The sequence below is a fragment of the Pleurodeles waltl genome, chromosome 7, assembly GCF_031143425.1.
Source record: "Pleurodeles waltl isolate 20211129_DDA chromosome 7, aPleWal1.hap1.20221129, whole genome shotgun sequence".
NCBI classification, from domain to species: Eukaryota; Metazoa; Chordata; class Amphibia; order Caudata; family Salamandridae; genus Pleurodeles; species Pleurodeles waltl.
Genome location: NC_090446.1, coordinates 109,364,468 through 109,379,832, shown reverse-complemented (window position 1 = coordinate 109,379,832; position 15,365 = coordinate 109,364,468). Strand labels below are relative to the sequence as shown.

At 43.2% G+C, this 15,365-nt stretch overlaps 1 protein-coding gene across 3 annotated transcripts in view; it reads right to left on the bottom strand.

Moving 5' to 3' along the window:
• The window catches only part of LOC138303787 (DEP domain-containing mTOR-interacting protein-like), a 140,233-nt gene that overhangs the window by 55,618 nt on the left and 69,250 nt on the right, over positions 1-15,365 (bottom strand). For all 3 annotated transcript variants that reach the window (XM_069243198.1, XM_069243196.1, XM_069243197.1), the window contains one exon: positions 5,687-5,865. In XM_069243198.1, the coding sequence (XP_069099299.1) occupies positions 5,687-5,865 (179 nt within the window). The remainder of the gene's footprint in view (positions 1-5,686; positions 5,866-15,365) is intronic.

Sequence of the window (15,365 nt, the reverse complement as noted above, 5' to 3'; positions counted from 1 at the left end):
AGCAAAAACAGGCATACACTGGAGACATCCAGGCACACAAACCCAAACACACAGACATACCTGACTCACAGTTGCAGGAACATTTACAAATAAGTGCTATGAGGACTATACTTAAACATCAAGCCAGAAACTACAAAGCTTTTTTCAGTTCTTTCTGACAAGTTGTTGCTGAAAAGTAAGAAGTTGTTTCATTATTAGGTCGAGCATTAGTGTTCGACCTGGTGTATAATTAAGTATACTTATAATGTGGAAAGAAGCAATTTCATTTGTTGGTTGCAGCATTCTTTAAAAATTCTTGCTAGCTAGTGGTCAGTTCTGCCTTTTTGGCCCTCCTTTTTCTGTTTCAGAGCAGTGACCAACTACTGTATTGTTCCACTTTGGTTTCTTTATCTGTTGCTGTGACTGACTATTTTTGACATTCTTTTCCTGCTCTCCTTTCACTGTGGGTATATTAGGCTGGTAGCTGCCTGCGTTTTATTGCACCATTCTGTTTCTCCCACCTCCTCCCATGTCGCTGACATTTATTTTGGCTTTATTCCAGTGCTGTTCTCATACCCGGCTCCTAAAATAAGCTTATTTTACCAAACAAACGGCTCCTAAAATAAGCTTATTTTAATAAACAAACACCATACGCCCTTGCATCGCATCACAAAGAGTCTCTCTCTCTCTCTCTCCAGAGCCCCTCCCTGCTAGCACTCATGACATCGCACACAGGGCATTGCATATTTCCTTTATGGGGCCATACATCTTCTCAGGCTGCTCTGCTAACTTCATTAGAGCCTTGTTGAACTGTGAGGCAAGAATGCTAGCCATTTCCTTCCTGCGGTTTTAGAGTAGGGATGTTTTTATAGGATTTGAATGTCCCCAGAAACAGTTTGCCATTTCAACTGATTCGAACTTTTGTACACGTGCCTCTGAATGATATAAATGAAAGCACTCTCTGTCCTTTACCCATTTCATGACATACTCCTTGCCAGATTTGTTTTAGTTTCACCCTGGATGCTATAGATCGAAGTTTTTGTTTATTTCAAAGGCTAAGTAAAATTTGTTTTCCGTCTGTATTTTTAAGGGACGAGAGAGGGCCCCGGGGAGGTGAGACAAGGAAGGAATCTTACAGTGGAGAATCTTAAATGACACTTTCCTCTGAAAGGGATTGTTTGGACCATCATCCAATCATTAAGCCATGCAGAGGTAGCAAGCACATGAATTGCTGGGCTAGTTATCCACTGAAAATCAAAATGTGGTACTGTGCCATCTTTTATTTTAGATTGCGGAATTTCATATTTTTAGTGCAAAGTGTTCATAATCTAAGAGTGATTTCCTATGGCTATGGGTTTAGTAATTCATTCATCATTTGATGTGATGCTGGAGTTGTCATTTTCATCATTCTCAGAGAGATTTTCTAATGCTACAAGCTATCTTGTATCCAGTCATCCAGCTGCTGTGTTTCAGGGAGCCCCCAGACATATGTAAACTTGTTCACTTGTTCACCCAGTGAGACCCCCCTCCTTGGCAGGAGGTGGCATCACAGTGCTGTGCCTACCATGGTAAAAAAAAAAAAACTACACATGGTGAAATAAACTACCCTTGTCTTGACGCCAGTGACATCACTTCGGCCCTGGTACATGGTGACATCACTTTGCCTTGCCTTGTCACATTGCTCTCCCTTTCGTTCACAGCAGGTGATGTAACTTACACTTACTGCCTTCTCACTTCTTAACATCACATACATTTTGACTTTTTGTTAGGTGACATTACATACCTTTGCATTGAATATGGCCTCTCAGTGCCTACTGTTATTTATTGTTGCAAAACTAGCGCTAACGCCCCAAAAATACAACTTTTCACTTGTGGCATCTTTATTCTCACTGTCCAGATGCTGCTAATACCCATGCAGGCCACATTACCCATGCAGGCCAAATTATCACCTGGTCTGTATGTTATAACTCCCCCACTCCTGGCATCTGCATTGCATCCCGGCTCCTGCAATATGCCTACATTGGCTTAGATGCTTTGCTATGGTATAGCATTTTAATATACTGTGCTGTTGCTAGCCAAATAAAAAAAATCAATGTGAAATTGCCTACATATGTCTTTCAGGACTTAATTACTAATGTTCCCTACATTGGAAAGCCCCACCTCTTCACCAGGGCTTGAAATTAACTCAATACAGTGAGATGTTAAGATGTGTGATGACATGGTGGTTAAATTATACGTTTTGGGAGTATTATGTGGCATTTTGTGGCATATAAAGGGAATTTTGAGCATTTTAGATGTACACAGTGACACTTCTGGGATATATGTCAATTTGAGTTTCTTTCTTTGGTCATACAATGAAACCTTTCGAGTCAACAGTGTCACTTAAAGGTCATTTGATGGCAGGTTTGGGAACAGTTATAAGACTTTTGGAGCCTACGAAGGACACTTTGCTTGGTTTTTGGGGCATATGAAAGCTTTTATGACACGCTGGAAGCAGCCTAATGTGTTAAAGTGTACACACATTCCACTGTTTCAGGCCACGCACAGTGTGAACCACTTACAAACACCTTAGAAGAACCACAGGAATTGCAGGTGGGCTTTCTGAATTGCTTAGCTATAAGGTTTATCAGTTAGAAATTGTCATTACAAAATCATTTGACTGCGAGCTAACTTCTTTTTCCTTTTGCCTCTCTCCTTCCCGTTCATGCTCATGGCAGCCGTGGCGTTTTGAATCGTCCCGCTTATGTCGACTGTTTTACTTTTCATTTTCAATTTATGTGACAAGAAAAGTCCAGTTAGGAATTTATAACGCTAATCGCTCTAACTCAGGCAAACGCGAGACCCACTGCATTGCAAATGCTTGTTAGTTTTGTTATATGCTCAAATGCTGAGATGCTTCAGACTCTTCCCACAGGGCTATGGCCACTGGATGGACATACTTTGTAAACTTTTCACAAGCTAAATGTATTAATCCAAAAGTGGCAGGCGGCAGATTTAGATTTACGACTACAATTTGATACCATGTTATACTGATAACTCCATTAGAAAAGCCTAAAAGGGATCTGAGTGGGGGTAAGCAGCTTGTCATCGTACTCCGGAACATTGGAAAGTCGATAGGGATCCATTATATCCACGACATCCTTACACCTCAGCCAGATATCTATAGCTCATACATCCTACCACCACCGTGGAAAAAATAATGAGCAAGTGTAATGGTGATGCACTCATATCCACGGTCTGTTCTTCTGTAAGTCGGCTACACGAGTGAGCCACAAAGTGATGTCAAGGAATTACCACAGTAACTCTGAGAACAACTTTTTTAAGTGTAGGGAAGAACTCCATCAATCAAATTTCTCTTTTACCTGAAGTACGGAAAATCCTCACAATTCCTGGAGAGACTGGGGCACATTTCTAAAGCTACGCAGGTCCTCCAAGCGGTAGGGTACCTTTGTGAAACCATGGTGCTTTGGAGATTCAGGGTCCTCTGGAACCAGAGAAGGGACCAGCTAGATAGTTGGTGTAATCATGGTACCCTGGCCGCTATCACATCATGGAGCCCCAGCTTGAGGTGGGGTACTACGAATAAGGTTGTGCAAAACTGCGTATCTTTTCCTGAAATTACGTGAAATGTGAAGAGAACTATCCAAATTTATTTGTAAATCATGCTGCATGTACTTTGGGAGATATTGATTCAAAATTGCAAGCAAGGACATACCTCGCATTCAAAAGTCACTTAAGGTATTGACAAGGGGTTAGTACAAAGAAAAAATCTTTCTTGCCACAGATTCTGTGATTAAACCTGTCTTTAGCGAGGCGTTTTCTACATGGACCAGGCTTCTGAAACAAAAACTGGTGAGAAATATGACACAAGTGTAATTTCTCACATTTTGTGAAATTTGTGGTATGCAAACTTGTGCAAATTACAATGATTACATGAGCATCACACAACATTTTGCATGTGCCTAGATATTTGCAGAGGTGGAGTTCAGAAGGAATACAAGTGGAAGGAGGGTGTAAGGAACTGAACAGGGATATAGATGGAAGAGAGGTTCAGGCTGAAGGGACAACGTCAGATTGGGTGGATGATTCCTTAGGGCAATAGATTCTCAGTTAAACAGAAGAGTGGAAGGATACATCTTAAATATGGGTATGCTTACCATAAGGTTGGCACAGGTGCAAGCCACATTACTCAAAAGTGATCCCTGTATGATGGGTGAAAGTGAAGTAGGTATTAACATAGATGCAGACGAGGAAGAGAAGGAAGTCCTCGGAAGGGCAATACAACAAGGCCTGGGCAGAGTTTGTGGAGCTGCCCTGCACGGAGCTCTGGAAAGTGCCCAAAAAACTCTGCAGCGCTACGCGGAGTTCCACAAACGGCAGAGTACGTTAAGTCACGCCGTTCGCGCTGATTTTTAGCACCCGGTATTTGTCCCATGCTGAAAAATCAGCGTGAATGGCTCCCTGCGCAGCGCAAGAGGGCGCTGCCTCTTTTCTGTGGCTCAAGTTGATTTTCTATTTGAGCAGCAGCTACCTCAACGCGAATGGAAGGTTTCTCAGTGCGAGCAGTTGCCACCATCTGCGACCTCTCGCTTTGGTAAATCTCGCAGGGAGGTGGTCTTGAGTTAGGTTTTCCTTGCTCGCGCTCGCCAACTCACTGTTGACAAGTGCAAGCGAGGTAAAAACTCCATTCTACTGCGTGGAGTTTTTCAGAACTCCGTGCTCTAAGCAGAGCGCGGAGTGGGAAGAACTCTGCAAACTCTGCGAACTCCGCGACCGGAGCGGAGTTTACCGCCCACCACTAAATACAACATGACAAGGGAGATAGGGAGGCACATTGCAACAACTGGGATGGGAAACAAAAGAAACCACCTACAAGTATAGGTCATTGGGGTTAAAGGACAGCAAGAAGCAGGAAAGATCGAGGGACACCCACTTAAGACACCCAGAAGGTGACTGACTTAGAGCAGTTGTCAATATGTGATTTAAAATGTATCAATTAAGGGGAGTGAGAAGCTAGAAAAGGGGAACCCTCAACCTGCCAAATATCATTATTCAGCTCAACAAAAGAGGGCTTGCCTTAATCCATAATGATGCGTTCACACTAAAAGGGTCACTTTGTGGGGCCCTAACACATCATCAGATTATTGTAGGGTCCACACACAGGTGAATAAATGAAATGCAAGCATATCTTCAGATATATTAGTAGGATCCTCATCCACAAGAACCACCTGTGGCATGCTTCATCATCGGATCCTCACCCACTGCAACTAGTGTGAGTGGATCGGCTAAACCCAGTTTCTAAGTGGAGCTCTTATTTCTGAAAAGGGATTAAGGTGTGGATTACAATTGCCTTCCAGATCCTAACCCCATTTTATTATTAGGGTCCTTTGGCAGAGTTAAAAACAAGAAGATATTGTTGGGTGCTATGACCCGTAGCATCAGACCCACTGATGTTAGGGGTCAAAGCACAGGGTGACATTGTTGGGTGCTATGACCCATAACATCAGACCCATTGACCAATACAAAACACACTAGTGACATTCAGTGCACATGGTACACAACACACCCTATAATGTCTCATGCAAAAGAGACAGACAAGACACCCACAAATGACATACACAATAGTGGCATAAACCCTAGTGACAAAGACTGTAAGCAAGCATGTGCCACCATTATCCCCTTATCACAAAATGTTCCCACTCCTTACCATGCTGAATTATTCCATACTCCAGCAGTGCCCGGCACAGATCTACCGCTTCCTTTCTATTGGCTATCTCGCCTTCCTGAATAAGCCAATCAATTATCTCACAGCCCAAGAACGTCCTCTGATTGGTTTCATCATTGTCTTCCCGCACTTTCAGGATGGAGTCTTCGGCATTGATTAGCCTGGTGGGAAAGTAAGGTAGGTGGTGAGATCAGAGCTACTGATTTCAGAAGGCCAACAGCACTCTACTATTCAGGATCCCGTACAATGGAATGTGCCACATCTTACTCTTCACTGTACCCTCATATCTGCTATGGGTACCAGCGGCGGCTTGTACCCTTTGAAAGTTGCGGGGTGAATGAAGTGCCCCACCACTTCGAAAAAATACAATAAAACACCCCTATCCCTCCAAAACCCCAAAGTTATTCACCCCTCCCTCCAAAAGCCCAAATAACACCATAATACTAACTATAAAATAAACACAACCACTACACTTACATGCATTACGCACTCACATGCATTACACACTTACAAGCTGCATTACACACACATGCATTACACATTTATAATAAAAAATGGCATTTTCACACCGGCTGCGCGTTCTCCTCCGTGTTCTGCTCTCCGATAGAGGAAGAACTCCCCTAACCAGTCGAGACGCTTCTCTCATGCCGTTAACCAGCATGAGAGCAGCTCCTGAATGGGATGGAGCGGCCTGGCTGGATGCTCCCTCAGTCCCTAGAGCCCTGTGATTTGTCTCCTCCCAGCTGTCCTTAAATAGATGAGTGGAGAGCTTCAAAGTCACTTTAGCCGGTGCAAAACAGCCAGCCAAAGTGACATGCGCACTTTGGAGCATCCTGTCCAGGCACTGCTCCAGTCCTCTGCTGCCGGCAGCAGAAGCAGTCCTCTGCTGAGGACACGCAGAGCATGTCTCTGGGCTGGAGTGCACTGCGCCAGTAAAAATGAAATGGCAATTAAATCTTTTCATTGCCATTCTATTTTTCCTGCGCGGCTCGCAGCCTCGAGAAGAATCCACGGCTGTGTGGTATGTCAATAAACCTCCAGGATGACAGGAAAAAGGCACATCTTCTAGAGTATGTACTGCCTCATCTATAACCAGAAAGTGGCTACATCTCATTCAATTTGCAGTGAGACACATGCAAGTCTTAGAGCTCTTAAAACTTCTGAAACTGCTAAAGTGTGCTCATATTTATTATTTTTAAGGCAGAAAGCTTGGGTTAGCCTTATGAGAAGTAGACAGAATTAATCAGAAAAGAAAACAACTGGATGGGAAGATGCTGGCCTACTACCTACAGCAGATGAAAAGCAATATCATCCATTGATTGAAAAACATCAATGATAAGACCAACCAAGACAAAGGAACAATTATCAAGATGTTTTAAAACTTACAAAAAAAAAACTTTTAGCATGACGGCAACCAATGTACCGCAATACCCAAGACCTTTTTGTTTAAGATTGTCTTCCTAAAACTTGAGAATAGTGGTATAGGTCGCTTTAAGAAGTCAGCACCGCAGAATGTAATCAATATGGCAAACACATGAACCTATGTACACTTCAAGCACTCTGGAACACACCTGTGTTTTACAAAACCTTTAAGGAAGAGATAGCTCTGCCCATGGTAAATATTTTCAATAAGACAATCACTCTCCAAGACAGTCCTCTCTTCGATCGGCACGTTTTCTACATATGCATATTCTAGAAATATTTTTATGAAGCACATTTATAATAAAATATCACCACAGATCATAATAATTTAATGCCTGAATCAGTAGCTGGGCCTAAATATTGGAATATGAAATTGTTTTTCTAATACTGTTCGCACTGTCCAGATGAAGGCAGAAGTGGATGAATTCAAAACAACTCAAGATTGCCTCAATTATTTTTTTTTGAAGAATTGTTCATTCAGCAATGCAAAGAGAAAGTCTGTGGTTTGATGCGCGGTCCACCGAGACAGCCCTGTATCGAACTAGCAGCCATCACCATCGCCCATTGCTTGAGGCGCTAAGGGCCATATTTATACTTTTCGACGCACAACTGCGCCAACGCAGTCGTGCGTCAAAAAATCTAACGCCGGCTAACGCCATTCTGAAGCGCCATGCGGGCGCCGTATTTATTCAATTACGTTAGCCGGCGTTAGCCGGCGGAGCTGCCTGGTGTGCGTCAAAAAAAATGACTTACACCAGGCAGCGCCGGCGTAGAGGAATATGGAGCTTGGGCGTCAAAAAATGGGGGAGGTCAGGCTGAGGCAAAATTTTCGCCTCAACCCGATTTGCGCCATTTTTTTTTACTCCCAACCCCCATTGAAATGACTCCTGTCTTAGCAAAGACAGGAGTCATGCCCCCTTGCCCAATGGCCATGCCCAGGGGACATATGTCCCCTGGGCATGGTCATTGGGCATAGTGGCATGTAGGGGGGCACAAATCAGGCCCCCCTATGCCACAAAAAAAAATAATAATAATACTTACCTGAACTTACCTTAAGTTCCCTGGGATGGGTCCCTCCATCCTTGGGCGTCCTCCTGGGGTGGGCAAGGGTGACAGGGGGTGTCCCTGGGGGCATGGGAGGGCACCTCTGGGCTCCTTCCGAGCCCACAGGTCCCTTAACGCCTGCCCTGACCAGGTGCTAAAAAACGACGCAAAAGCGGCTGGACGTCATTTTTTTTGACCCGCCCACTCCCGGGCGTCATTTTTGCCCGGGAGTGTAAATACGCCGCACATGCCTCGGAGTCATTTTTTAGACGGGAACGCCTACCTTTCATATCATTAACGCAAAGTAGGTGTCCACGCTAAAAAATGACGCAAACTCCATTAACTTTGGCGCTAGACGCGTCTAACGCCAGAGTATAAATATGGAGTTCGTTTTGCGTCGAATTTGCGTAAAATAAAACGACACAAATCTGGCGCAAACGGAGTATGAATATGGCCCTAAATGTCACTATCAAGTTATATAGATGCTGAAAAGACCACTTAAAGTAAAGGTACAGCAGCTAAACACTATCGATGTGTTTTAAAAAATCCCTCCCAAAGGTTTGTTTTTACATAAAATTGTAATCCACAAAGGCACGTGTGCTTTCCATCTCTCTTTTAAGTCAACCTCAACCTTGCTTTGGAAAAAAAATAAACCACTACCAGGTAGTGAAACTCAGTAATAAGAGGTGCAACATTGGGCACCAATGAACAGAAAACCTATGTGATACATTTCTACAACTTCGGCTCTGGAGCTCTTTTTTCTCGAGCAGTAAAACAACTGGGGGCGGGTCTACCTAACTAGATACAGGCAGTGCCCACTTGGAAGAGAAGCCAAACAAGAATTATCAAAGCTGATCTGTCTCGTCTTATTGACCTATCAGCTTTGTCAATACATTTTGCAAATGCTCTGGAGCATAGGCTAAAGAAAAGTCATTCTGTAGACGGGCTCCTGTGTGATGACATATGTGCATGTATGTGTCACCACGCATGCTTGCGTCTAACGAAATAGCAAAGGTACCATTTTCATTTTTTTAATTTACCAATCCAAGATGGCGGACACCACTGAGCTTGGTATATATATTTTTTTAATTTTACTCATGCAATCCAGTTTTTGGACATCACCGGCAGCAAACGGCAGCTGCTTCTTTAAGGAAGAACACTATACCCCCCACACTATCAAAAAGGTGTGCCTTTCTGGAGAGTTAACATCTTTTTTTTGTAATTCATACTTGATTGAGCTAACGTGCTTTTTGAGGAGAAAACCAGCATCATGTAGCCACTGTTCCGTGATGAGGGTCGTGAATATCGCAGACAGAATATCAATGGCACAGAATTTCATGACAAGAACATCGAGGGGCAAAATATTAAAAGGAACGTTTATATATATTTTCTGTATCTAACTCCACCTATACTCTCCTTTGTGATGTACACATTGTTTGAAGGTGTGTAGATGCGGAGTTAAGAATAGTAAATCCTTACCTCCCTCTGTGCACTTACCTTGTCACTATTTTGTCCCTCGATACTCATGTAATGAAATTCTGTCTGCCTTTGTTATTCCACAGTGTAATCCTATTGCAGAAAGGAGCAGCTGTCCCCTAGGCAAACCATGCGACTAATGGCTTGTACATGTACTTATATGTTTGATCCCATAAAGAAATAGGAACCAATATGTGGGGTGCAGTGTTACCCTCACAACACCTGCGTTGGGTGCCACTGCACCTGATGCACTATCAACAGCTATGGCACTGTTTTTAACTCGTCACTTCATACTCTGAAGAAAAGCGGATCAGAATAAAAAGCTACAGAAAACTGTAATGGAGCTGGGAGAGTAGAGTGGAGCATCATCTCAGTTCGTAGATCAAAAGAAAAACAGCTGCACATCGAAATCTTGATAGCAAAAAATATTGTGATACGAGAATATTGTGTCAAAAATATTGAGAAGGCAGGTGCCTATAGATAAGAAACGATGTACGATTCTTAACTCCTCATTCACATACTTTGAAGAATATATATATATATATATATATATATATATATATATATATATCACCATAGTAAATATATGAGAACTTAAGTAAAGTAAATCTATACTTGCCTACATAAACTCAACATCTCGATCTATGTGCCCTTGATATTTATGAGACAAAATTCTGGTACAACTATATTTTGCAGTCGATATTAAGGTGGAAGAGGTCACAAACTTTACTATTTTTCCAACCTCAGAGCTAACAAGCTGCAAGCGATGGAAAGGCATCAATAAAACAATCAGTAAGTGTCCCTCAAGAGAGGACTTCAGCTTCTTCACAGTCTGGGCAGTGTGAACAGGAACCCTGCCGGGCCTTTAGCAGCTCTCGGTTCAGATATATTTTTCTGGCATTGGGAGTGGACTGGGATGGCTTGGGTACCAGCTGCGGAGCAGGGCTCGGGGTGCAGAGGTTTACACAACTCCTTCCCTCTTTGGAATGAGGGAAAGGTAAATATGCACTTGTGGTTTTTAAATGGAGGTGGTGGGTAAAAAGAGCACATGTATAGTAGTGCCACCAATACCCTCTGTTCATCGTTGCGCTTGCAAGCCCAATGATCCCAGTTTCATTGACACCCCCCATTGCCTATTCACCTTGGACGTCCTCTAGTGTGGACATGTGGCTGGTTTTAAAGCCCAAGAGGAAGGGATCTTCTGTCCTGGGGACCAAGGATCACTCTTTCAAGGCAAGAGCTGCATCCTGGCATGCTGTGGCAGAGGGTGTTTCAAAGTAGTGGTCATTGGTGCTCTACTTGATGTCTTTGTCTTCTGGTGAGGTTGTGAGGAGTTGCAGAAGCAGCTAAGGATGAGGGAGTGAAGGCAAGGAAGCTCATCATCTGATAATCTCAGCCCATCCTCTTCTACCTCCATCTGAAGCTGTGAACTCCACCCCGCATGGTCCTTCTACAGTGCATGTGCGCTGACGTGGAGTTTGTGGAGATGGGATTTGTCTGCAGCAGAGAGTGGCACAATATCACATCAGAGCTACTGGGCCCTCAGAAAAAAGAAATAAAGTGATGGAGCAGGAGGCACAATCGTGAGGGGGAGTTGTGTGGAGGAGAACACATGAGCAAAAGAGCAACATGGAGCATGGCAGGTTTGTATTGTAGAGAAGCACATGGGGAAGAGAGCAACATGGAGAGCAAGAAACGGAGGGTTTGGAGGGGATGAAGAACACGAGAAAGAGGACAAAATGCAGCTTTTGGCCATAGAGGTGTTTTGGGGGAAGAACTCAAGGGACAGGGCAACACAGAGCATGGAGTAAAGGGGGTGTTTTGCAAGGGAAAGGAGCACGAGGGGCAGAGCTATAAAACACATGCACACGAATGGGGAGCTTAACCAAAACAAAAAAAGTTGTTCCATTAAATTGAGCAGTGCAAGGATGCAGGCAAGGATGGTAAATAGTCTATGCTCTTGGAATGGGACAAACACAAGATGGCATTGCTATTACTTGGCTTCAAATTCGATGGTTTTCCTTGTGACATTTTGTCGAGTACAAGGAAAGCTATGAAATGAGAAGCAAGGAAAGTTACAATTAAGCCAATCAATGGAAGTGGTTGGTTGGTCTTATAGATGAGAACTAAAAAGACCTCCAAAATTACAAAGGAATGGCTTTCATGAGAATAAATTCTGCGCAAACTATATACTGATAGAGTCATCTGAGCTATAACAGTGAATAATGGAAACGTAGGCAGCCTGCAAACCTAAATCATGAGTTAGTAGATTGAAAAAACGCATACTATTGGTAGAAAGACATTGGTGGATTTTTTTAATTTAAAAAGCTGGAACAGAAACAAACTTAAATCTATACGACTCTGCTCAAGGTCATCTCGATGATAAGAGGCATCATACAATTACAGTTAGCTTGATTGGTCAAGGACATGTTTGCAGGAGACGAAAAAACTCTCCACAACTAATGAACACTACCCCCCCCCCCCACCCCATGACCCTCCTCTCATCACGGCCTTACTTCCCGCTAAACTGAGGCCTGAAGCATGCATATCTGTGCTGTTTGGCCTTGTAATTATTGGAGCCAGATAAGGACAATCCACAGAGATATGGAAGTACTTTCTGGACTTGGTTTGACATCTAAAAAAAAAGCTCTTTGCATTGGCTACAGTGGTTACTTTCGTAATTCGTTGGTTGATCTGTGATGCAGTTTGTGTGCTCGCTAGAAGGTAGGAGAAGAGGCATGGTGGGAGAAGTCTCAACTGAATATGGTTTAACAGAGAAAGGGCTTAGGCTTATTTCTAAATAGATTTATTTTAAGGGGGGCTGCGATAGGCCCTTGTTTAGTGCCTCTTGGAGAGGGGTACTTTAGTGTGGGATGAAAGATTAGTTCAAGTTGAAAATAGCCTCGCACAGGTTCTGAATAGCAAGGGTTGCAGTGGAGACTGTCTTATAGACCCACATCAGTTTGCTAAATGTGATTCCCAACTCAATGGAAAACAATTTGGACTATGTCAGATTTTTGAGACTCACTTTAAATATAGGGGCAAACTACAACATAGTTTCTCCTTGACTAGCAAACTCACCAGCAATTAAACTTCAGGCCTGATTTAGACTTTGGCGGGCGGAGTGCAGTCCGCCACGGGGGTACAGGACATTACCTCCGGCACCGTGATGATGTCTACCGACCGCCAAATGTAGAGAAAGATGACTGCTGGCTTAGCAGCCATCTCTGTACACCGAAGGAAACCTCCGTCATAGCAGTTCTATTTAATGCAGTGCTTGAAATGGAAAAATAGAAGTGCCGGTACTCTGTGTCAGAGTACCTGCTTGTTTCTGAGAAGTGCCGGTACTCTCCAATTACAGGGAGTGCAGAATTATTAGGCAAATGAGTATTTTGACCACATCATCCTCTTTATGCATGTTGTCTTACTCCAAGCTGTATAGGCTCGAAAGCCTACTACCAATTAAGCATATTAGGTGATGTGCATCTCTGTAATGAGAAGGGGTGTGGTCTAATGACATCAACACCCTATATCAGGTGTGCATAATTATTAGGCAACTTCCTTTCCTTTGGCAAAATGGGTCAAAAGAAGGACTTGACAGGCTCAGAAAAGTCAAAAATAGTGAGATATCTTGCAGAGGGATGCAGCACTCTTAAAATTGCAAAGCTTCTGAAGCGTGATCATCGAACAATCAAGCGTTTCATTCAAAATAGTCAACAGGGTCGCAAGAAGCGTGTGGAAAAACCAAGGCACAAAATAACTGCCCATGAACTGAGAAAAGTCAAGCGTGCAGCTGCCACAATGCCACTTGCCACCAGTTTGGCCATATTTCAGAGCTGCAACATCACTGGAGTGCCCAAAAGCACAAGGTGTGCAATACTCAGAGACATGGCCAAGGTAAGAAAGGCTGAAAGACGACCACCACTGAACAAGACACACAAGCTGAAACGTCAAGACTGGGCCAAGAAATATCTCAAGACTGATTTTTCTAAGGTTTTATGGACTGATGAAATGAGAGTGAGTCTTGATGGGCCAGATGGATGGGCCCGTGGCTGGATTGGTAAAGGGCAGAGAGCTCCAGTCCGACTCAGACGCCAGCAAGGTGGAGGTGGAGTACTGGTTTGGGCTGGTATCATCAAAGATGAGCTTGTGGGGCCTTTTCGGGTTGAGGATGGAGTCAAGCTCAACTCCCAGTCCTACTGCCAGTTCCTGGAAGACACCTTCTTCAAGCAGTGGTACAGGAAGAAGTCTGCATCCTTCAAGAAAAACATGATTTTCATGCAGGACAATGCTCCATCACACGCGTCCAAGTACTCCACAGCGTGGCTGGCAAGAAAGGGTATAAAAGAAGGAAATCTAATGACATGGCCTCCTTGTTCACCTGATCTGAACCCCATTGAGAACCTGTGGTCCATCATCAAATGTGAGATTTACAAGGAGGGAAAACAGTACACCTCTCTGAACAGTGTCTGGGAGGCTGTGGTTGCTGCTGCACGCAATGTTGATGGTGAACAGATCAAAACACTGACAGAATCCATGGATGGCAGGCTTTTGAGTGTCCTTGCAAAGAAAGGTGGCTATATTGGTCACTGATTTGTTTTTGTTTTGTTTTTGAATGTCAGAAATGTATATTTGTGAATGTTGAGATGTTATATTGGTTTCACTGGTAATAATAAATAATTGAAATGGGTATATATTTGTTTTTTGTTAAGTTGCCTAATAATTATGCACAGTAATAGTCACCTGCACACACAGATATCCCCCTAACATAGCTAAAACTAAAAACAAACTAAAAACTACTTCCAAAAATATTCAGCTTTGATATTAATGAGTTTTTTGGGTTCATTGAGAACATGGTTGTTGTTCAATAATAAAATTAATCCTCAAAAATACAACTTGCCTAATAATTCTGCACTCCCTGTAAAAGTATTACTTTTTTCTTGACGACTGCAGGTACTCTCTCAAAATAAAAAAGTGCCGGTACTCAGTACCGGCCCATTTAAAGCGCTGTACAAAACGTTTAGTGGATCACTGCGGTCAGTTTGGATGCCTGTCCACCAAACGTTTAACTTTTTTTGTTTTTAGAAAACAAACTCCCAAAGCTGAAGTTTGTTTTTCAAAAACAAAAAAACGAATTACCCACAAACATCCAAGTAAAAGGAAGAATTCCATTGACAGAGCCAACTGGGGCTGTGTTGGGAGAATATCTAGGGTCCCCATCTCTAACTGAGCCAGGCAGACCGAGTGTTGGGTGGGCAAGTACCCTATCCGCCAAACTGCGGCCCGAAGTCTGTTCCCTATCCGCCAAACTGCAGCCCGAAGTCCGTTTCTGAACTTTATTCAATAAGCAATATCTACAATGTCCACCAGAGGGCGAAATAATCCCGTGAACACCAACCTTTCTTTTCAACCTCAGAATGTCCAATGAAAGCTAGATCCCAACAACCAAACAAACCAATGTATATAATTTTGATGGAGGTTTATCTTTTTTGCTAACAACGAACTTCTTCTCTCCCTTGTATTTGTTTCACTCATAAACTCAACTTTTGGGCCTTTAGTGTATTCACAGAGGTGCACTTTTGAGCCCAAAGGCCACTTTCCCCTCCGGATCCTGAAATGCTTTCCCTTTGCAATCAGCCTCCTCTCTCGCAGCTGTCCTATAGCACTACGGGACGCCCCACAGGGAAATAATTTAAACTTCTGAATGTATTCGACCAGG